This window comes from Seriola dumerili, unplaced genomic scaffold (assembly GCF_002260705.1).
Source record: "Seriola dumerili isolate Sdu_G_001 unplaced genomic scaffold, Sdu_1.0 BDQW01000513.1, whole genome shotgun sequence".
NCBI classification, from domain to species: Eukaryota; Metazoa; Chordata; class Actinopteri; order Carangiformes; family Carangidae; genus Seriola; species Seriola dumerili.
In genome coordinates this window covers 462,045-482,424 of record NW_019174768.1, presented here as the reverse complement: position 1 = coordinate 482,424, position 20,380 = coordinate 462,045, and the positions used below count along the sequence as shown (strand labels likewise).

At 43.3% G+C, this 20,380-nt stretch overlaps 4 protein-coding genes across 5 annotated transcripts; 3 read left to right on the top strand and 1 right to left on the bottom strand.

Moving 5' to 3' along the window:
- Positions 1-1,001: 1,001 nt before the first annotated feature.
- On the top strand, positions 1,002-4,093 carry LOC111235523 (coagulation factor VII-like). Its single transcript, XM_022763980.1, is given in 8 exon segments — positions 1,002-1,109; positions 1,287-1,450; positions 1,660-1,684; positions 2,036-2,149; positions 2,269-2,406; positions 2,773-2,888; positions 3,043-3,163; positions 3,238-4,093. Coding segments are annotated over 8 exon segments (1,395 nt in total). The 5' UTR covers positions 1,002-1,048; the 3' UTR covers positions 3,894-4,093.
- Positions 4,094-5,272: 1,179 nt separating this feature from the next.
- LOC111235522 (coagulation factor X-like) lies at positions 5,273-9,731 on the top strand. Its single transcript, XM_022763979.1, has 9 exons — positions 5,273-5,429; positions 6,115-6,275; positions 6,656-6,680; positions 6,845-6,958; positions 7,434-7,565; positions 7,687-7,940; positions 8,040-8,157; positions 8,259-8,446; positions 8,661-9,731. The coding sequence occupies exons 1-9, from the start codon at positions 5,375-5,377 to the stop codon at positions 9,078-9,080; spliced, it is 1,467 nt and encodes a 488-aa protein (XP_022619700.1). The 5' UTR covers positions 5,273-5,374; the 3' UTR covers positions 9,081-9,731.
- Positions 9,732-10,535: 804 nt separating this feature from the next.
- On the top strand, positions 10,536-15,203 carry LOC111235521 (vitamin K-dependent protein Z-like). The gene is made up of 9 exons (XM_022763978.1): positions 10,536-10,634; positions 10,776-10,882; positions 12,112-12,275; positions 12,356-12,380; positions 12,834-12,989; positions 13,233-13,364; positions 13,473-13,552; positions 13,765-13,903; positions 14,229-15,203. Exons 2-9 carry the CDS (start codon positions 10,789-10,791, stop codon positions 14,993-14,995), a joined length of 1,557 nt encoding a protein of 518 aa, XP_022619699.1. The 5' UTR covers positions 10,536-10,634; positions 10,776-10,788; the 3' UTR covers positions 14,996-15,203.
- A 167-nt stretch (positions 15,204-15,370) lies between these two features.
- Positions 15,371-19,293, bottom strand: pcid2 (PCI domain containing 2). 2 transcript variants are annotated; one of them, XM_022763983.1, is made up of 15 exons: positions 19,041-19,293; positions 18,380-18,436; positions 18,198-18,287; positions 18,047-18,120; positions 17,803-17,868; positions 17,631-17,672; positions 17,468-17,522; positions 17,209-17,312; positions 16,994-17,069; positions 16,741-16,882; positions 16,540-16,640; positions 16,325-16,398; positions 16,123-16,248; positions 15,665-15,788; positions 15,371-15,589 (listed from the first exon to the last, which is right to left on the bottom strand). In XM_022763983.1, exons 2-15 carry the CDS (start codon positions 18,413-18,415, stop codon positions 15,500-15,502), a joined length of 1,200 nt encoding a protein of 399 aa, XP_022619704.1. In that variant the 5' UTR covers positions 18,416-18,436; positions 19,041-19,293; the 3' UTR covers positions 15,371-15,499. The 2 variants fall into 2 exon arrangements, with proteins under 2 accessions (XP_022619704.1, XP_022619705.1); XM_022763984.1 differs by lacking the exon at positions 18,380-18,436 and having other exon boundaries at positions 18,198-18,338; positions 19,196-19,283.
- Positions 19,294-20,380: the final 1,087 nt, after the last annotated feature.

Here is a 20,380-nt window from a genome sequence, read left to right as displayed (position 1 = left end):
AGCTTTTTACACTTCTGATTATTATCTGACGTTTTAACAACTGAGGATGAATTAATTTATCAAAAAGCTTTACTTCAGCATAATCTAACGATGTACACCAGCCAGTGAGCTTCAGTCTTTATGTTTAACAAGAATAAAAGTGTCAGTTACACTGATTATAATTTATAATCTGACTTCACTGTTTTGTAGGAATAAAACAAAATATTTCACACCTAAAAAAAAGTCTGTTTTTATCATATTTGTGTGAGTTCAGTCACAGGTCATGAACGTGTGTGTGTGTGTGGTGTGGTTGTTTTTGCAGGTTTTGCAATCTGGTAAATTCCTGTGTGTGTATGATTTCATCATTCCAGTATGTTTGTACAGTGCAGAGAGAGTGGTGTTTACAGTTTCTCCTCCTGAGGAACCATCCATTAAAGGTTTATGAACTGTAATTAATAACTTTATTAATCACTGATTGATGCTTTATTGATCCATCCGTTTTTAATAAGAACAACTCTTGGGTTGCCAGGTTGTGGGAAATCCACCTCCAGCACAACACTTTGTCTTTTTAGCTCAGCTGTAGAACATCTGGAATACAATCAGTTTATTAGCTGATTATTAACATTTAGAACCGCAGACTGGAACCTTAAATGAATGATTTATTAACATTTATAATTGCAGGCGACTAATGGATTATTAACTGAGAGTAGAAACAATATAGGATTTAAACAGGACAAACTGATGCTAAAGAGTCTTTATCCAAACAACAGAATGACTTGCAGATCAACAGCCAATCAGAATGAGTTAATTAATGGTTAAACCATAATAAACCTGCAGTTATTTGACCCATTTGCTTTAAAAATTTAAACACTTATCAGTAGAAACCACAGTGGAGCAGTGAGTGATCTCCTCAGGTTTGTTTACTGACCTGATTCGAAATGAGTCGTGTCTTTCTTGTGTTGGCTCTGAGGGTCGGAGGCTCAGTGGGCGTGGACTTCAGATGCTCCGCCTCCCCTAAAAAAACCCTCCTCCATCTTGTTTTGCTGGGTCACTTTGAACACAGGCCAACATGCTGCTGAGGAGCTGCTGCACCATCTGGACTCTGCTGCTGGGCTTCACTGCTGCTGCAGGTCTGATCCTCAACACCTCACCATCACTTAACCAACACTTAACCAACACTTACAAGAAAACCACACTGTGAATTATGGGCTGTATTATAGCATGTTCGTAACTTACATACATCACAGCTATCTCAATAAAGAGATGACCATAGAGCTCCTGAGTCTGTCACAGTTTCTTGTTTCCAGTGTTCGTGGAGAAGCACGAGGCGAACACGGTGCTGCAGAGATGGCGGAGAGCCAACAGCGGCTTCCTGGAGGAGTTAAAACAAGGGAACCTGGAGAGGGAGTGCATCGAGGAGATCTGCGACTACGAGGAGGCTCGAGAAGTCTTCGAAGACGACGGCAAGACGGTCAGTCAGTCAGTCTGTCGAACACTGACGCCATCACTTGTTACTTGACAGGGGAAGTGTTTATGTGAAACAGAGTTAATGTTTGTGGCTCACTTCAGACATTGTGGGTCCAATAATATCAAAGCAACAAAATCCTTCTGTGATTATTATCACTGAGGATAAAATGAAAGATGAATATATGAATAAAACAGTTGATTTCTGTTGTGCAGAGGCAGTTCTGGCTGACGTATGAGCGTGAGTAACACACACACATCATCTGATTTACACAAGTTTCTCACTGATCACTGATCAGTTCAAAGTGTAAAAGTAATGACGACATGACTTTTCTTAAACAGTCAACCTGTGGTTAATATATTGATTTATTCTGATGAGTCATATATTGATTGATCAGCATCTTTCTTTGATATTGAAACCCAGTCATCAGGTTTTATTGATCCTCCTTCTTCTGTCTTTGAATGTTCTGTAACATGTGACCCTGGATCTGGTCCGTGGCCACGGCCCTGTCAGTTATTTTGTTCTATATGAGATTTTATTTCAGAAACTATTAAAACTATAACTAACTAACTATATGGTCTGTTGTGTCAGGTCGTGACCCCTGTCTGGTCAACCCATGTCATAACAATGGAACATGTGTCTACGTGGGGACCAACTATGAATGTCAGTGCTCTGAGGGGTTTGAAGGACGATACTGTCAGACAGGTAAAAGACATCATCAATCAATCAATTATACAAAACTGAGTCATTTAAATGATGTTTGTTGTGAAGTTGTCAAACTAAATGTATGTTAAATAATATTAACTGACCTTTGTTCTCCTCAGTGTTTGAAGACTCCCTGAAGTGTCTGTACCAGAACGGACACTGTCAGCACTTCTGTGACGGCTCGGGAGAACGACGCAAATGTTCCTGTGCTGACGGATACAAACTGGCAGAGGACGGACGACAGTGTGTCGCTCAGGGTACAAACACCTTGTAACTGCGTCTATGGATGTTTCCTGAACTCCTCGGTGCTTTGCTTCTGCATGTTACAGGATGAAAGATAAAAACAAGATTAACGCAGGCTTCTTTAAAACCCTTAGTGCTTAACTGCCGTTACTTGTGTCAGAAATCACACTTAGTAATAAATCTGAACACACAGACGTGAAACATATTCAAACTTCCATAAACGTGATTACAAACCAGAGAGCAGTGATGCACTGCAGACAGGAGCTGCTCGGAGCTCAAACTTCATGAATACCGTCTAAAATAAGTCGTAGCACACATGTAACTTGGTACTTCCTGTGTAAAGCTTTACATCAGCTCATTTATCATCTGTTGTGTTACAGTGGAGTATCCGTGTGGTCAGCTGGCTCCACAGGAAACAGGCCTGAACCACAGTGTTGTGGGTCAGACTAGACTGGTGGGAGCCAACCACTGTCCCAGAGGACAATGTCCCTGGTAGGTAAACACCACTGGACCAAACACTACTGAACAGCAGCGCCCCCTGGAGGCTGCAGTGTTCATTACAACCATTTAAATCTAAAGGGTTCATCCTCTGAGGAAGGAATCTTCTTCTAATTATTGTCACTTTTTGTTTCATGTCATTGCGTCATCAGGTTCTGGTTCAGTTAAACGGGAACAGCCACTGTGGAGGTGTTCTGATCCGTCCAGACTGGGTCATTACTGCTGCCCACTGTATCCATGGCAACAACCCCAAAAACCTCACTGTGGTGGCAGGTGATTAATCGGAGTCTGTATTGTGAAGTTAAAGTTTGTGAGGTGTTGTTTCACGTTGTTTTTTCTGTCTCCAGGGGAACATAACCTGGACATAGAAGAAGGCACAGAACAGAAGATACCTGTTTCCATGGCGATTGCTCACGGAACTTACGTCCCGGCAACAGGTGACAGTGACGTCGCCTTGCTGTGGTTGAGCCGAGCCGTCACCCTGAACCGTGACGTCATCCCCGTCTGCCTGCCCACCACAGACTTCTCAGAGCGCGAGCTGCTGCTGGTCCGCTACCACACCGTGTCCGGCTGGGGCAAGAAGACCTCAGGGGGCAACACTGAGACCCCCGCCGCCCCGCCCGGTGCTCCGGTGTCCCCCATCCTCCGCAAAATGTCTGTCCCCATCATTCAGAACTCCCAGTGCTCCCACAGAGCCCAGTTCAACTTCACCGACAACATGCTGTGTGCCGGATACCTGGAGGGCCGCCAAGAGAGTTGCCGTGGAGACGACGGTAGCCCACTGGTCACGCTGTACGGTTCCACCCACTTCCTGACAGGCGTGGTCGGCTGGGGGCGGGGCTGTTCACACCCCGGGTATTATGGGGTGTACACCAAAATGGCCAACTTTGTGGACTGGGTGGAGACCATCATAAAAGACCCGCCCACCATGATGACAGCCAATGAGGAGCCAGTGGAGAGAAGCGCTCCGTCTCTGGACATGCTAGAACAGACATTAATTTAATCAAAGATGAGTTTTAAGAACCGACTACGACAGAAACTAGAGCAGTAAAAGTTGAACAGTTAAAGTCTTTATTTTATCCTGATGGTAAAGTTTGTCTCTTTGTGTTTTTGTTTTGGCTGAAAACATTTTAAGATTAATATGTGCTCATAATGTATAATAATAATAATATAATGATGCTGAATTAAAGTGACTGATTCAGATCCTGGTGGTGATTTGTGATGAATGTCCACATTTTCACACATAACTCTTATTGTGAAAAACCAGAGCTTCAACAGGGACTGTTGTGAGAACTTCGAAATATAATATTAAAAAAAAAGAAAACATTTCCGTTCAATAGTTAAATTTAAAAAAAGAAAATATAATCTACAAACTGAATTTGTACAAACAAACAAATTTCAACAAAAACAAAAGTTATTTGCAAAGATGGAATCTATGTGCATGACTGGTACCAAATCAAACTAATTAATTTAGACACACTTGACCTTCAACTTTATTTTGAAAATATAGACTATCAGATGTTAGTTAATCATCTTTGACACTGAAAAAGGAGCCGATACTAAAATGAGCTCAGGGGTTCCTCCTCAGCGCTGCTTCTGGTGTGTGTGTGTGTGTGTGTGAAGCTGATCAGAGTAAATACTGATCAGTTTGGACTGTGGACGTCTCAGTCCTCTGAACACTGTGACTCACCATTTACTGTGACACCCCCCCCCCACCCCTCCTTCTTCTGCCAGAGGAAATCAGCCGACACATTCCTGCACCTTCCTCGTACCAGCATGTACACCATTGATGATGATGATGATGAAGAGTGTGTGTGAGATCTGCTGTATTTCAGTCTGAGTTGTGAGTCGACTGGTTGATGGACATAAACAGCTGGTGGAGCTCAGTCTCCATTCGCTGCCATTAAACCACAGAAGAAGAAGAAGGAGAAGAAGAAGATGGAGATCTGATGTTTCTGTTTGCTGACGTGAAGAAGGCTCCAGGTGGGTGGAGCCTGAGTGAGAATATAGCCAATGAAGACGATGATGAAGAAAATGTTTGTGAATAATATGAAGGTGTTAGCACCAGGGCCGGATGAACCCGGGGCCTCTGGGGGCCTCTGGGGGCCCGGCTGGCGGTGCAGCCTTTGTGACGTCATTAAGGTCGTTCATGATTCCCATTTTATTTTCTTGAAGCTGTGATTGGGTGTTTCTTCCAGCAGTGCACCCTGGGACTTGTAGTTGACTTCATGGAAACAGTGTTGCAGCTTTTTATCAGTGAAAGTCAGTGTTGTGGATAAACCCCGCCCACTCTGATGGGTGCAGTATAAACATGTCGACACCCCTTCCTCCCCCTCCTCTCTCTCTCCCTCCCTCCATACAGGTCAATGCCCTCTCTACCGCCCCTCCTCTCTCTTTCCCTCTCTCCACATTCAGACTCCATTACTTCCACTCAGCACACTGAGGTCTCTCCAGCCGAACTCACCATCACCACCACCCGGGGCCATGTTTCACCGACTGTCCCTCTCGCTCCTGCTGCTCCACCTGACCGCCGCTCACGGTACGTCCGCCATGATCAAGACTCAACCTTTATAGACAACCAGTGACAAGAACGTGGAGTTAAAGCAGGGTGAAGAGGAGCTGAGTGAGTGTGTTGGGGGGTGGGGGGGGTGATTAGTGGCCGGCAGGTGACACTTGACCCCTGACCCCGACCCGTTTTGTGTGTTTAGTATGTTGTGTGTGATGTCAACATGACAGCCGTCCTGCTAATGGAGACACGAGACATGATGACATTGTTTCTCCCTTCACCCACTTGTGTTCAAGCTTTCTTGCATCTGATTGGACAAACAAACCACTTGCTGGGCTCTGATTGGTCTTTTCTTTCTGTTGTTAAACTGCTGCAAATAACCGTTATTTTCACTGTCAATAATAAGATTTTTTTTGCATTTAGTCGGAAATAATGTAAAAAATCCATTAATTGATCAATTATCACAGCTCCACAGACAGTGGTTCTGCAGTTTCTCTAAAATCATCCGTCCACATTTTCAGAGGCAAGAAAAAGCTGCAGCTTCCTGACGTCTTGTAAATATTAATATAACATTTAAATAGAGATATTATCTTTTTTATTCCACACAAAACCTGCTGCCTACAATACCCACAATGCAACTCAAGTGCAGTAGGGTTGGGGTATGCTGAGCTGACTGCTGAAACATTCACCTGACTTTATTCTTCTGCTCTGCCTCCAGTTTTCTTGGAGAACAAGGCAGCCTATCAGGTTCTGACCCGGCGGAGACGAGCCAACAGCTTCTTAGAGGAGGTTAAACAAGGCAACATGGAAAGGGAGTGTGTGGAGGAGCGCTGCGACCAGGAGGAGGCGCGAGAGATCTTCGAAGACACAGAGAAAACTGTATTAACCTGCAACGACACAACAAACACACCCATCATTACAAGTGTTAGAGACAGACAGATACAGAGAACTGGAACCTCATTTGTTGCCTGCTTTACCAGATGAAAAGAAATAGAAATAGAAATGTAAAAACAACAGATTGTGGTTTGAGGAACAGTTAGCATTGCAGCTATTTCTCAGTGTATGTTATTTACCGATGGCTAACTTGGCAGCAAACAAAATCGTAATCATAAAAAAGTAAAATCTCTTGGTTCAGGTTTCAGATCTGCAACTGAACTCCACAAAGGACAAACATTAGCCCATTAACCCTCCTTTACTGAGACTTATCAGGTTTTAAGTTGTTCTCCTCAATTTCATTCTCGCTCTCTTTTCTTTCTCAGAGTGAATTCTGGAACAAATACTACGGTAAGTTGTTCTACGAGTTTTTCTACGAACAGATGAGCCAATTTAAAAGAGGCGCTGTAACAGCAGCCAAACTGGAGAGTGCTGTAACACTTTTCACCACTAGATGTCAGAGTTTGTGCATGTGAGGTTTTCTGCCGATTGAACCTCCTTTGTTTGTCCTGCAGATGGCGACGCGTGCGAGTCGACGCCTTGTGTTCATGGAGGACATTGCAAAGACGGGATCGGCGGCTACACCTGCTACTGTCAGACCGGGTACCAGGGCATCAACTGTGAGATTGGTAAAGAAACAGTCGCTTTGGACAGTTCAGATCCAGCAATGTCACTCAACACAGAGGCATGAGATTCTGATTCATGAGTCTCCTGCTTCCAGTGTTCAAAACGTTGGTTTCTGTGACTTCATCCAGACGTCATGGAGAGGTGTTCAGGTGCTGTTGCCCAGCCTGGTTTTCCCAGGAAGTACTTCCATATTAGATGATTTCTCTCAATTTACATCCAATGCCAACGCAGGAACTACTATGTTTTAAATGTCATGATGTAAAAAGCAAGCTCCTGCCACTGATGTTTGCCTTTGATTAACCATTAGCACAATCTTTCCCTAACCTTACTGTGCTGTGCCTGCCATACCAAGTACTGTAGAGACCAAAAATATCATTCAGTATATTTCAGGGTTTTCCACAAGTGTCCGGTATTGATATTCTTGTCTGGCGACAGAGTTGTCCCCTGGTTTTGGCAGTGTTCTCTATTCCTTTGCAGTTATTCCTGAGCTCTGTGAGACCAAAAATGGCGGCTGTGATCATTTCTGCAAAGTGGTCTACGGAAAGGTTCAGTGCTCCTGTGCTGACGGATATTTCCTGGGATCAGATGATAAATCCTGCAAGTCCAACCGTAAGAATCTCAGATCTACATGGTCTTTGACTGGTCCCCAAAAACAGCCAAGATGGTTCTTTCAATTATCAGTCTTCAGTGTACAGACCCTGACATCTGAACCTCACATCAACTCTTGCAGAGACCTACAAGTGTGGTGCCATCCACTCCTCATCCACCCGGACTGTTTTCAGGTACGAGCGACAGAACACAACAGGGGTGAACACGACTGGGTTGAACATGACAGACCTCGAGACCAACACCAACAGCAGCGACATTGAAGACAAATTTGTCCCTAAATACACCATTTTCGAGGAGACAATCCCCTCTGAAATGGCAGGAAACACCCGCATCGTCAATGGACAGGACTGTCCACCAGGAGAGTGTCCATGGCAGGTACAGACATTACAAACACTACATTGTCTATTATTGTTTCTACATGGACACCTGGGAGTCCATCACAAACTGTTTTCTGCTCCCATCTGGTCTTCGTAGGCTCTCCTCCTGAACGAGGACAACACTGGGTTCTGCGGAGGAACCATCCTCAACGAATACATCATCCTGACCGCCGCCCACTGCTTGAACCAATCACGCTACATGTACATCAAGCTCGGTACATGTGACTGACCAATTACCACCATCAGCGGTGTATAGAGTCAACAACAAAAAAATCGCACATCAAATGTTGGTAAAATATTTATCATTTCTGTTCAGGTGAGTTCGACACATTGGTTGATCACGGCAATGAAGCGACCCACTTTGTGGAAACTCTTGTCGCGCACAAAAACTACAGACCGGACACCTACCACAACGACATCGCTCTCATCAAATTAACCAGCCCCATCAAGTTCTCCAGGTTCATCCTGCCAGCCTGCATACCTCAGCCAGAGTTTGCTGAAAAGGTGAAACTTTAAAACAAAGTTAAAACCAATTTAAACACGTTTACCGTAAACTAACTTTGAGAAACACTCTTTGATCTCACTCATGTCTGTTCAATATGAAGCTACAGCTAGCAGCCGGTTAGCGTAACTTAGCATAAACTAGAAACAGGGGGACAGGTAGTTGATGATTAATTAACACTTAATAACTCGTTCCATGTCTGAACTCCTCTTGCAGGTCCTGATGCGACAGCAAGACGGGCTGGTCAGTGGTTTTGGCCGTCTCGGTGAGGGTCGGCAGGCGTCCACCATCTTGCAACGCCTCACAGTTCCCTACGTGGATCGGCACACCTGCATCGAATCCACCCAACTGCGCATTTCCGCCCGCATGTTCTGCGCAGGATACAAACTAGAAGCCAAGGACGCCTGCCAAGGCGACAGCGGTGGGCCGCACGTCACCCGCTACAGTGACACCTATTTTGTCACTGGCATTGTGAGCTGGGGCGAAGGTTGCGCACGTAAAGGCAAATACGGCATCTACACCCAGGTGTCCAAGTTCATCCCCTGGATCCGAGAGGGCTTAGCTAGGATGATGCCCAAAAACCAAGGCAGCAGGGCGAAGAGGCACCATGGCCCCATCAAGAGGCTGTATCTGTAAGACGGTGATCTCTGGATCTCCTTGCTGAGATCAGCCACACTTTGTACCTCTCATGTATTCATCTATTTTACCTTTGAGACTGGAAACAGTCACAGTTCAGCCAAAGAAACTCAGAAAACATTTGATAATTTAACATTAACCCTGTTGTATTTAAGTTGTATTAATTGTTTTTTGACCACTTGGGGGCAGCCGAACAAAATGTTATAAATTTGAACATATTATCATGTTACTCTGACTTCCACATCCAGCAGACTCAGAATCATCAGTACTGAGCTGGGGAGTTCCTCTGGGTTCTGTTCGCGGCCCTTTACAGTTTTTGTTAAAGCTGCAATAAATGATAGTTTTGTCCCGTCTGTAAACACAACACCTGACACTGAGCAGCACGATCACTCATCTGGAGTCGAGTTTGAGTACAGCTGATGAAGAATAATGAAAAAAAGAGTAAACCTGCTTAATTTAACACTTTGCTGATCAATATTATTAAAAACGGGTCTGTGTGCGACTTGGAGCAGGAGGAACTGAAAATAAAAAACATTTTAAAGATTTGTGTTAACAAATCAATGTCTGTGTTCATGTATTTTTGTATCAGTTGCTGCCAGAAATGAGCTTTTAGCTGAATTTGAAGCAAATAAAGAAACATCACCAGAATAATCTGATGCCTGAAATTTTTGTGTGAATTAAGCTAAAATACTGACGGGACTTTAACAGGCACATTTCAATGTTTTCTGATATCTTTCAGAGAAAACAATCAATCAATTGAGAAAACTATAGATTCATGAATATAGTTATCATATTCATTATCATGGTCATTTACAGACAAACTGGAAATAGTAGTTTGACTGAAGGAGGCTCCATTCACTCCAGATTGTGAGCAATGGTTTGAAAGCATCATAAAAAACTAGTAAGTGGACCTTGACTTATGATTCAATTGTCAAATTGTAATATTGGTATTTTTAGTATTGATAAATTGAGCTTTATTTTCCTGAGTTTCTGGAATAAGACAGATTTTTCTGAGTATTTTCATACACCAGAAACTCGATTACTGCTCGGGAACATCATTTTGTGGTTAACGCGTCTTTAAGAATGATTTCATCCCCTAACTCCACCAGCACCGTGTCCATATTTCTTTTTCTTCATGTTCTGATTATTTTCTGATCATGAAATATCCCAGTGTCATTTTAAATGATTAATCCCAGTGATGAAATCCTCCCCTTGTTTACCTCCAACAAACAAATGAACTGCATGTTGAAGTTTCAGAGGTCGAAGCTGCTGCTTGTTTTGTGTGGTTTGAGGACTGGAGAGAGAGAACAGGCCAGAGTCCACTGCAGGAACACAATGTTTTTTAAAGTTTAACTCTTCATGGAAACACAACTGAAAGTCTGACTCCTGTAAAAAGACAAAAGACTTTGAAAAGTTTTAAAAAAAGATTTAAAAAATGTGTGTAACTGCAGCTCAAGTGAGCCTGCAATCAGTTTTATATTCCATCAAATTTCCGTTGGAACTCCTTTTTTCCCATTTTTCTGTTCTTCTAATCAGAATATGGAAAACACACATGTATGTAGAAAAACAAATTTGGTTCTTTTGTTATATTTTTTATTATATTTAATTTCTAAAATGATTGTTCTTGTATAAGGAATCGGTTGTGACTCATCAGTGTGTATACGTGTGTGTGTTTGTGCGGGTGTGTGTTTGCAGTTGAGTCAGTGTCATGGCGGTCAGCATCATGTCGGCTTGTTGTCGAGCGTCTGTTCTGTCTCTTCACCTCCTTGCCTGTTTCCTTCAGGTCTTCAGCCAAGGAGAAGGTAAGACCTCTGACCTCTGACCTCTGACCCCTGCTGTGTTTGCCATTAGTGACAGCAGGTTTATAGTCAGTGTGGTCGACTGTCTTTCAAATGCTCCAGATTAAAGCTGAAACGTGTGGAGTTCTGTTTAACCTGCTTCACTCAATCTGACTGAAACACAAAAAGGTTTCATTACATTCTCAGTACGATCTAGTTTGTCACGTTTCCTCATTTGATTCATGAATCAGAAACAATCATTTTCTAATCAATAACTTATGACTTCATATGTCAAATATATGAATCAGTTCTATATAATGAGTGTTTGAATCGTGACTCAGTAAATCATTTAATGAGTCATAATTACAGAAGGTCAGAGTCAGTGTGGAGAACGGCTCCGTCATTCATACTCATTAAGTGATTATTACTTTCAGTATAAATATAATCAAATATGTCAAATAACATAAATAATACAAACATAGTGTATCACTATCATTAACCATTATAACATAATCACAACCTCCTGTGTGAATTATGACTTGTTTTATTAATTAATTAATTTATTATTAAAGTAAAAATTATGTGGATATGGACACTTTATATTGTAAGTATTTTATAGATCATATTTCATAATTATTAATCATTATATCATATGTTCATTATATGTAGATATTTTATAGATGTGTTTATTTCATTATCATCAATCATCAAAGGAATCATTATGGCGTGTGCAATAATGAACTAATCTATTATGATTTATTATAAGTATGACTTTCTAACTCATAATTATGACCCAGTATGTTATTATTACAATTTATAGACAAATATGTCAGAATTATGAATTAGTATGGTAAAGTTAGAAATACATTGCAATAAGGATGACTCAGTTTAATTATGTTAGTAATTATCATATAAACGTAACTCAGTTTGTCAAAGTTACAATTTACTGAATCATAATTATTTATTGAATGAAAATGAAGACAGTAAATGATGAATAAGACATGAAATATCTAACTATAGTTGTGATAATAAACAGGATTAGATGCTGTAATAAAACTGTAATTAAATCAAATGATGAGACAGTTGAATATTTTGACTTATGACCTGCGACTGTCCGTCATCATCATCATCATCATCATCATCACCACAGTACTGGAGCAGTGGGAGTGCACTGTGGGGATCTCTGGTGTTTCATGTAAATACAGTGTGTTGAGCTTTGCTCCGGTCCCAGCTTACCGTGGTCGTGTCGTCAGTGTTTCGTCAGGCTCCTCAGGCCCACGCGGTGTTCCTCAGGTCCAAACGGGCCAACATGTTCTTGGTGGAGGAGATCCTGCCGGGGAACCTGGAGAGGGAGTGTTACGAGGAGCTGTGCAGCTTCGAGGAGGCGCGGGAATGCTTTGAAGACTACGAGAAGACGGTCACTCACTAATTATGATGTTATCATGAAGATGAAAATTTGGTTCTGGTTCTGGTTTTAACTTGTGTTTGTTTCCACAGACCGCCTTCTGGACCGTTTACTACGGTGAGTTTTCTTCAGTGTCATTGTCTTTTATTACTCAGATTAAATCACAAAAACACAATTTTTTTTTCTTCTAAAGCAAAAATATATTTAAAATTGTACAAACACCAGAAAAAGCAGTTTTAAAATAAACAAATATAATAGAAATGTATAAATGTGTCTTTTCTATAGCTGTTTTATTTTCATTATTTTTTATTTCTTTTTTCATATTAGAAATATTTGTATTTAATTTTATACATTATATATAAGAATAATACTGTTTTACATGCCACAATGATAGTTTAATGTGCAATAAATACAAGGAAGTAAAAACAGTAATCATGACTTAGTTTATCCTGATGTTGTAAATTATGACTCATCATAATCACGACAGTATTATTAAGTTCTAACATAATAATTAAATAATTGAATAATAAAATTATAATAATTAATTGTTTATTTCCTGGTCTCCATCAGACGGGGACCAGTGTGAGTCCAACCCCTGCCTCAATGGAGGGAACTGCACTGACAAAGTGGGGGGGTTCCTGTGCTCCTGCCCCGCCCCCCACTTCGGACCAGCGTGTGAACTGAGTGTGAAGGAACAAGTAGTACGACCGTCCTTTGCGCCACGAGGTTGGTCCACATCCACAGTGACGCTAGCCCCGCCCACATGGAGGGGCGTGGTGCTCGTGGTGCGTTCAGGGGCTTACCTCTAAGAGTCATGGTATACTGAGTCCTCTGATGTGATTTTTGGAGATGAGTCATTAATAGATTTTTTAATTTGTCGTATTCATGGCAACACAGCCATTTATGGCACATGTCCGAAATGTTCAGAACTCTCGTTGCGTCGCTTTAAGTGTGATGTCACTGTTGCAGAAATCGCAGAGTGTCCGACCGACGGTCCGACAGCTTGTCACCAGCTGTGCACCGCCTCCCACTACTCCTTCACCTGCTCCTGCATGCCGGGATTCAAACTACAGGCCGACAAACGGAGCTGTCTGCCTGAAGGTCTGACACACACACACACACACACACACACACACACACACACACACACACACACACCAAAATTACCACATTTACCAAACCAGTACGAACTGGTCTTTGTGTCCTCAGTGGACTTTCCCTGTGGAAGACTTCCTGCCAAGTTCAACACAACTACGTCAATGTGTCGCCATGGACACTGTCCCTGGCAGGTAAGACCCTCTCAGCCAATCAAAGCTCACCCAGAATAGCTATCATCCAATCACAGTGACTAACAGCAGGTGTTTCAGTTAGACTGTAAAACCTGAAGCATTGGTCACAAACAGGTGAGAGTGAGTGTGTGTGTGTGTGTGTGTGTGTGTGTGTATGTGTGTGTGTACCTTAACATTGAAGCTCCTGATGCGTGTTTGTTTTCCCTCTCCAGGTGTCCCTGCTGAACAGTAGGGGGGTGGAGATATGTGCTGGCGTGGTGCTGGGTCGACGCTCTGTCCTGACCGCCGCTCGCTGCCTCTTCCTGGATTCGGGGTCCGACCTCCAGCCCTCCAACTTGTATGTGGTCGCTGGTACGGACCTTCATTCACCAGATACTATGAACACAATCCACGGCCAAAAGTATGTGGACAATAAATGTGCCGAATGTGGAGGAGCAGAAGTCACATGAGAAGAAGAAGGAACTCAAGACATGTCACTAACTGTCCACATACTTTTGGCCACACACTGTGTTTGAATGACGCTCGTCTCGACTTTCTATCTGTTGGTTTTTTTTCTTAAATTATGAAATTTGATGTAATATTCACTGTGGACTTTTATTGTGACATTGAAAATCTCTTTTCACAATAAAAGCCCACTGAAGGATATTATTTTGACGTCTTCTCTCTCATCTCCTAGGCAACGACAAGGTGGCAGTCCGTGTGCGGGCTCTGTATGTCCATGATCGTTTCCGTTCAGATCACCACCACGACAACCTCGCGCTCCTCGGGCTGTCCCGCCCCTTGACCTTCAGCCCCACCCTCATCCACCTCTGCTTGCCCAACAAGGACTTCAGCGAAAACATCCTGATGCATTCTGGGAGGACGGGCATCACGGGGAGACGGAGGAGCAGACGGAACCAGGACCTGGTCTACATGACGCTGGACGAGTGTCGCAGCCAGATGAACGTCTCGCATCCGCTCAGCAACAAAATGTTCTGCATGAGGACGCACAACGGACCTGTAGGGAATCAAAATGGAGCCCAGGAGAGACCCAGCGGACCTTCAGGGGACCGAAGTGTGGCACGGAGGAGGCGGAGTGGACACAGCGGCCGGAATCAAACCCACAGTGGCCAGAGCGGTCAGAGCGGCGCCCGGCGGACGCCCAACGAAGAAAATCAAAACACCCGCAGCTCAAACCAGAAGCCCTCAGTATCTGTCAGCGGCTTGAGGTCAGAGGTCGGCAGCAGGGGATGTGGCGATCTGTTGATGGGGTCGCCCGTTGCCACGGTGGAGCAGGGGACGGCGTATCTGACCGGGTTGCTGATGTCATCATCCGCAGGCTGCAACGACGGCAGCCACGTGTTCACCAAACTTTCCCGCTACTTGAGCTGGATCAGACCGAGACTGGAGGTGGCCGAGGATCACATGATCCCCCAAGTCAGCCAGTATCCTGAGACTCGCTAACGACCCGCCGTCCGCCGCCACCTTTTAAACTCTTTGTAGACCTTTAATTTTCTTCACTTTTATGAACGATTTCCTGTCTGCTCATCAGACGCTCTGAGATTTAACGAGTTTGATTTCAGTCCTGGTTCTTGGTTTCTGCACCGACATCCTGCATTTATTTAAAATGTCAAGTAATAAAACGATGAAGCTTTTGCTAAAGTCGAGATCATTTCCTGTGTGTGAAGTGTGTAAATGTAAATGAAGCTGCTGAGTAAATGCATTAAAAACTCAGCGTGTGACGCTGCAGGTGAAACGGTCCGAAGGCTCCAGGGAACGACTGAACCTGATTAATCAATAACTGATCACTGGTTCAATAATCCATCAGATAAACAGCTGTACAAACCGGCATCTGTTTTATTCAACATTTTTTACAGTACAAAATAAAAAAAGAGTGAATTGAATGGGAAAAGTTTCCAGGGGGGGCTGTGGAGCAGCACAGCCAGGGGGGATTGTGGGTAACGTAGTTTAGGAGACTGAGGAGAGAGGAGGGAATGGATTCTGTTTACTGACAACGAGCTTCTGGTGCTGATGGGAGATGTAGCCTTTGATGTGACCCTGACAGGAGACAGAATAAACAGGTTTAAACACAGGTGTGCGTGTGTGTGTGTGTGTGTGTGTGTGTGTGCTCACCATGTAGATGAGGTTGGCCAGGATACACTGCACCTCGTCGATGTCGACGTCCTCCACCTGCATCATCCTCAGAGCCACCAGGAAGGCGTCCAGAGGCAGCTGGTGTGTCCTCAGCAGCAGGTACCTGCACACAGAGGTCAGCTGGAGGTCAGGGGTCAGACACAGGGGTCAGAGACAGGGGTCAGTCCTTCAGGAACAGACCCAGGGCCAAAAACATGGCGCTCAAACTGGTGTCAGAAAAATAGGTGCCAAACTTGGCATCAAATCCTTCAGGTCACAACACAATGTCTTTACCATGAGGACAGAACTTAGAATTAAAATATGTGATGTCTAAAACACGGGGCCAAAGAACATGGCCTCCTTTTACAGGGGCCCAAACATGACGTAGACAAATAATAAATATATAAAATGAATAAAGAAGTGAGGTGGTCGAGCGGCGGCGGCTCAGCCTCACTCACACTTTCTTGAAGAGGTTCCTATAGGTGATGATCTTCAGCTTCTCCAGGATGAGGAAGATCCCGCAGCGGATGAAGAAGGTCTCGTGTTTGGACAGAGCTTCGTTCAGCAGCAGCAGGTTCCCCTCACTGACAAACACAGAAACAGGTCACCTGACTGCGTGATGTCACTTCCTGCGTTACTGCGTCGAGAACCTCTGCTCACCTCACAGCTTTGGTGACGTCGGCGAACTGCATCAGGTCGTATTTCCTCAGCAGCTGATGAGTCGGCATGTGACCCTGGAACACCGGAAACAACCTGCCGTCATACTGGGAGTACTGGGACCTGAACCAGTGTCAACTCATTGTACCAGATATAACCCAGACGTAAACTGGTGTAAACTGTGTGTGAACTCAGGTGTGAACAGGTGAGTCTCTAACCAGCAGCATCTTGACCGGCAGCAGGTAGATGAGAATCATCCTCTTGTTCTTCTGACTGGAGCGATGACAGTGGTCGAAGGCGTACGACAGGAACTCCTCCGCTACAGACACAAAACCACACTTCAATTGCAGTAACAGTACTGCAGTAGTACTGCAGTGTTACTACAGTGTTACTACACTGTTACTGGAGTCTAGTTTGACCTGGTTTGAAGTCGCTGTCGAACATGGCTTTGCGGCCCACGTAGTATTTGTAGGTGACTTTCTGAGCTGGGCTGTAGTCGTTCTTCAGGTTGGAGCTGTCGATGGCTCTGATCAGAGGCTTACACAGGTGCAGCTTATTGATCTGCAGCACACAAACGATAACCAATCAAGGATCAGTAAAGTCAAAGTTGCCCTACAAGTGAACTTCAGATTTCAACCACTAACGATGGATCGGTCCACAGTGAGCTCAGACCTTGAAGTAGATCTTGAAGAGCTGGTTGCTCAGAAACATCATCCCCCACTTCTTCGAGTCCTCGATCCCGGCACGACTGCACCAATGAAAACTGTTTCACTGCTCCATGTAGAACACATGATCCTCCGTCTAAAGCTGTGTCTGTATAGATGTACACAGTGTGTGTGTATGTGTGTGTGTGTGTGTGTGTGTGTGTGTGTGTGTGTTGTACTGACTTGTCGCTGGCACACACTCTGAAGCAGCTCATCAGCTGCTCTGCTGCTTTCTCCAACATCTCACTAGGTTGACCTTTACCCTTTTTCTGCAGCTGCTGCTCCGCCTGAAAACACACACACACACACACACACACACACACACACACACACACACACACACACACACACACACACACACACACACACACACACACACTCCAGTATAGAGTTTATTTTTCCCTGTTTGCTGAAATGAAAAGTCAGACAGAAAGTTTCTTACATTGTTGGCGAATATCCTGAGATCCAGAGTGACAGCGAACATCACCGGCAGAGCCCTGAAAGCACAAACCAACTGTGATTAATAATGCTGCATTCACTGTCGCCGTGTTCGTCTCAGCTTCAGTTTTATCTTGTTGTGTTTGACTCTTTGCGTCTGGACTCACCAGTTCTCCTCTTTGTGGGACTGGAAGGCCCTCAGGAAGGATGTGACAGGTCAAGGAGAAGGACTGATCAATTATTGGCTGCTGATTGGTTGATGGACAAAGACGATATCATGCGTGTTTTCTAGTGTGTGTGTGTGTGTATGTGTGTGTGTGTGTTCATCATGAAGGATATTGAACGACGAGCGTCTGGAACTTGTAGGCTTCAACAAAGTCATGATTGGCCACTGCATAGGTACACCTGTAACACACACACACACACACACACACACACACACACACACACACACTTCAACTTAATGTAATGTAATGGTACAGCCAGTAAACGTCATATTAAAGCAGCTGGGAGCTTCCAGAGCTCCTTGAATAAATTCCCAGGGTCCTCGATGCTGCACTGATGAGCTGCTTGTCCGTCCTACCTGAGGTGAGCTGCGACCATCTCATCGTACGGCGGCTCCAGAACCTGCTGACACTTGTCTTCTGGACTGGCAAGCTGAAACACACACACATGCAGGTGAGACCATATCCTAGAAACACTGGGTGCATGTACGTGAGTGGGCGGAGCCTCACCTGGAGCCGTGGGTTGGCGACATGAGGGTGTTTGAAGGAGAGCAGCTCAGCGCAGAACGAACCCTCGTGGTTGTCGATGGCCTCATAAACCTGCAGAAGAACCATCAACGAAGAATGAGCGCACTGACTCCACCTGTTACTCTACAACAGTCAGGTGAATAAGGTGAAAGGTCAGAGGTTACCTGCTGCAGGTACTGGTTGATAGTGATGTGAGCCATGACTTCTTGCTGATTCTGCAGCTGCTTACACCCGAAAACACAGAATCAGGTCAATTTAACATTAACTGATATTAACTGATGTCTCCAGAACAAAAGCTGTTAAACATATTTGTCAATCAATTGCTTATTGATTCATCGTTTCAGTCATTTTTCAAGCAAAAATATTGAAATGAAAGTCAAAGATGCTCAGATTTCAGAGATTTGCTGCTTTTCGTTGTCACTGTAAACTGAATATTTGAGGTTTGTTTTGTTGTGGTCGAAAAAGTTGTTGTTCAGTCGTTTACACGTGTTTACTCTGGTATTATTCATTAAATAATGGATTCATTATTTTAATAGCGTAAGGAACTGTGTCTCTAAATCTCATTTCTCACATATTCTCATCCACAGTCCCTCAAAGTGAAGTCAGTCACTTCTGAATCATGTGGAATAAAGTAATTCAGCTTCAGATGGGGATTATTATCATTATCGATTCATCTCTTAGTTTACAGAATGTCAAAAAACTGAATCAAACTTTCAATATTTAACGTTAAATGTCCACTCACAGGTATTGACTTTATTATGATATAAAATAAACTGGATGAGAAAGAACCAGAACATTAAAAACACAAACCATCACTTTACTTACACACTTACTACTCGTTAGCCAGATCGATGCTACCTCGTTAGCACGAAATTCATCCACTTCAGGGTGAAAACCGGTGAGAAGTCGCTTGTTTCAGACATCAACCAGAAAACAAACAGCCGTATCGATATGAAAATTAAATATTCATTATCTCCTACCTGTAAAACGAAGGTTTAACCCAGAAAATATGCGTGTTCTCTCACTTCATTCAGCCATAAACCCGGACTGTTTTCAACCGCTGCACACTTCGCGCGGCGGAAACCTACACGACATCCTGATTTCTAAGGTCGGCTTCCGGTAGTGTGTTCTTCTTCTTCTGATGTGGTTCTGTTATTGCTTTTGGCTTCCGGTAGTCTTTCAGAATAATAAATTGTCTACTTCAAAATATAAGTCTCCAAGAATAGAGAGACTATATATTAAATATTTTTTGTATTACATCTAAAAATAGTTCAACAAACTCATAAACTACAAAGTTCAGTTTTATACTTTGGTTTTATAATGGATCTTTCCCCTTCTTTTCAAACTTTGTTAACATCATGTACAGAAGCATTTACAACCATGCAGTATTAAACATACACTGGGAAATAAAATCCAGCAAATGAATAGTAAACAAACAAATTGTCCTTTAAACCTTTATTGACACAGAGCAGAATCACAGTCTCTCTCTCTGTCTCAGTCATGCTGTAAACTTCATGCAGCAACAAGCAACAAACGACAACAAAGACAAGAGTAGTTCATTATTTCCACAGGACCAGACCCAAGAACATGAAAGTGTGATTTTAATTTAATGCATTTTTTTTGTTTTGTTTTGTTTATGATTTTATTTCTAAATTTTCAGAAACGATCTGAAGTAGAGAAACAACAACAAACCAGCAACATGCAGCAGCTGAAATAACCGACATAAATGACAGGACATGTCTTTTTTTAAGTGTCAGCTGGTCCTGTCAATCAAATATCTATCAAACATCAGTCTCTTTACAGAACACAGATGATGGACTCTACAGATACATACATGTTTAAATAAAGACAGAATATTGACTCTTCCTGCAGCACAACCAGCTGCAGGTTAAATAAACACCAGGGGGCGCCATAACACCAACATCAGTGTAGAGTGTGTTTAAGACTGAGCATCAGGACTGTTGCTTTTTTAATTCAGCAACTTCTGACAAGCTCATTTTAAACTGCTGAAATTAAATTATGAGATACATTTACATTCATGCATGTAATAGTTACAATGTGTGCAATTAGCTGCTAATACTTATTGGTAGCAGCAGAAATTAGAAGCCACCAGTAGATATTAGTAGCCATCAGCATGTGACAACCTCCTGTACTCCACCAGTTTT

Bases quoted from the DNA above. Each gene is read 5' to 3' on its own strand.
- LOC111235521 (XM_022763978.1), top strand. From the start codon at position 10,789: ATGGCGGTCAGCATCATGTCGGCTTGTTGTCGAGCGTCTGTTCTGTCT. The intron at 10,883-12,111 runs GTAAGACCTCTG...TCGTGTCGTCAG, and splicing joins GGTCTTCAGCCAAGGAGAAG to TGTTTCGTCAGGCTCCTCAG. The intron at 12,990-13,232 runs GTTGGTCCACAT...TCACTGTTGCAG, and splicing joins ACCGTCCTTTGCGCCACGAG to AAATCGCAGAGTGTCCGACC.
- pcid2 (XM_022763983.1), bottom strand. From the start codon at position 18,415: ATGGCTCACATCACTATCAACCAGTACCTGCAGCAG. The intron at 17,313-17,467 runs GTAAGAAACTTT...GTGTGTTTTCAG, and splicing joins TCAGGATATTCGCCAACAAT to GCGGAGCAGCAGCTGCAGAA. The intron at 15,789-16,122 runs GTGAGTGAGGCT...CTCTGTGTGCAG, and splicing joins AGGAACCTCTTCAAGAAAGT to GTACCTGCTGCTGAGGACAC.
- LOC111235522 (XM_022763979.1), top strand. From the start codon at position 5,375: ATGTTTCACCGACTGTCCCTCTCGCTCCTGCTGCTCCACCTGACCGCC. The intron at 7,566-7,686 runs GTAAGAATCTCA...CAACTCTTGCAG, and splicing joins TAAATCCTGCAAGTCCAACC to AGACCTACAAGTGTGGTGCC. The intron at 8,447-8,660 runs GTGAAACTTTAA...CTCCTCTTGCAG, and splicing joins AGCCAGAGTTTGCTGAAAAG to GTCCTGATGCGACAGCAAGA.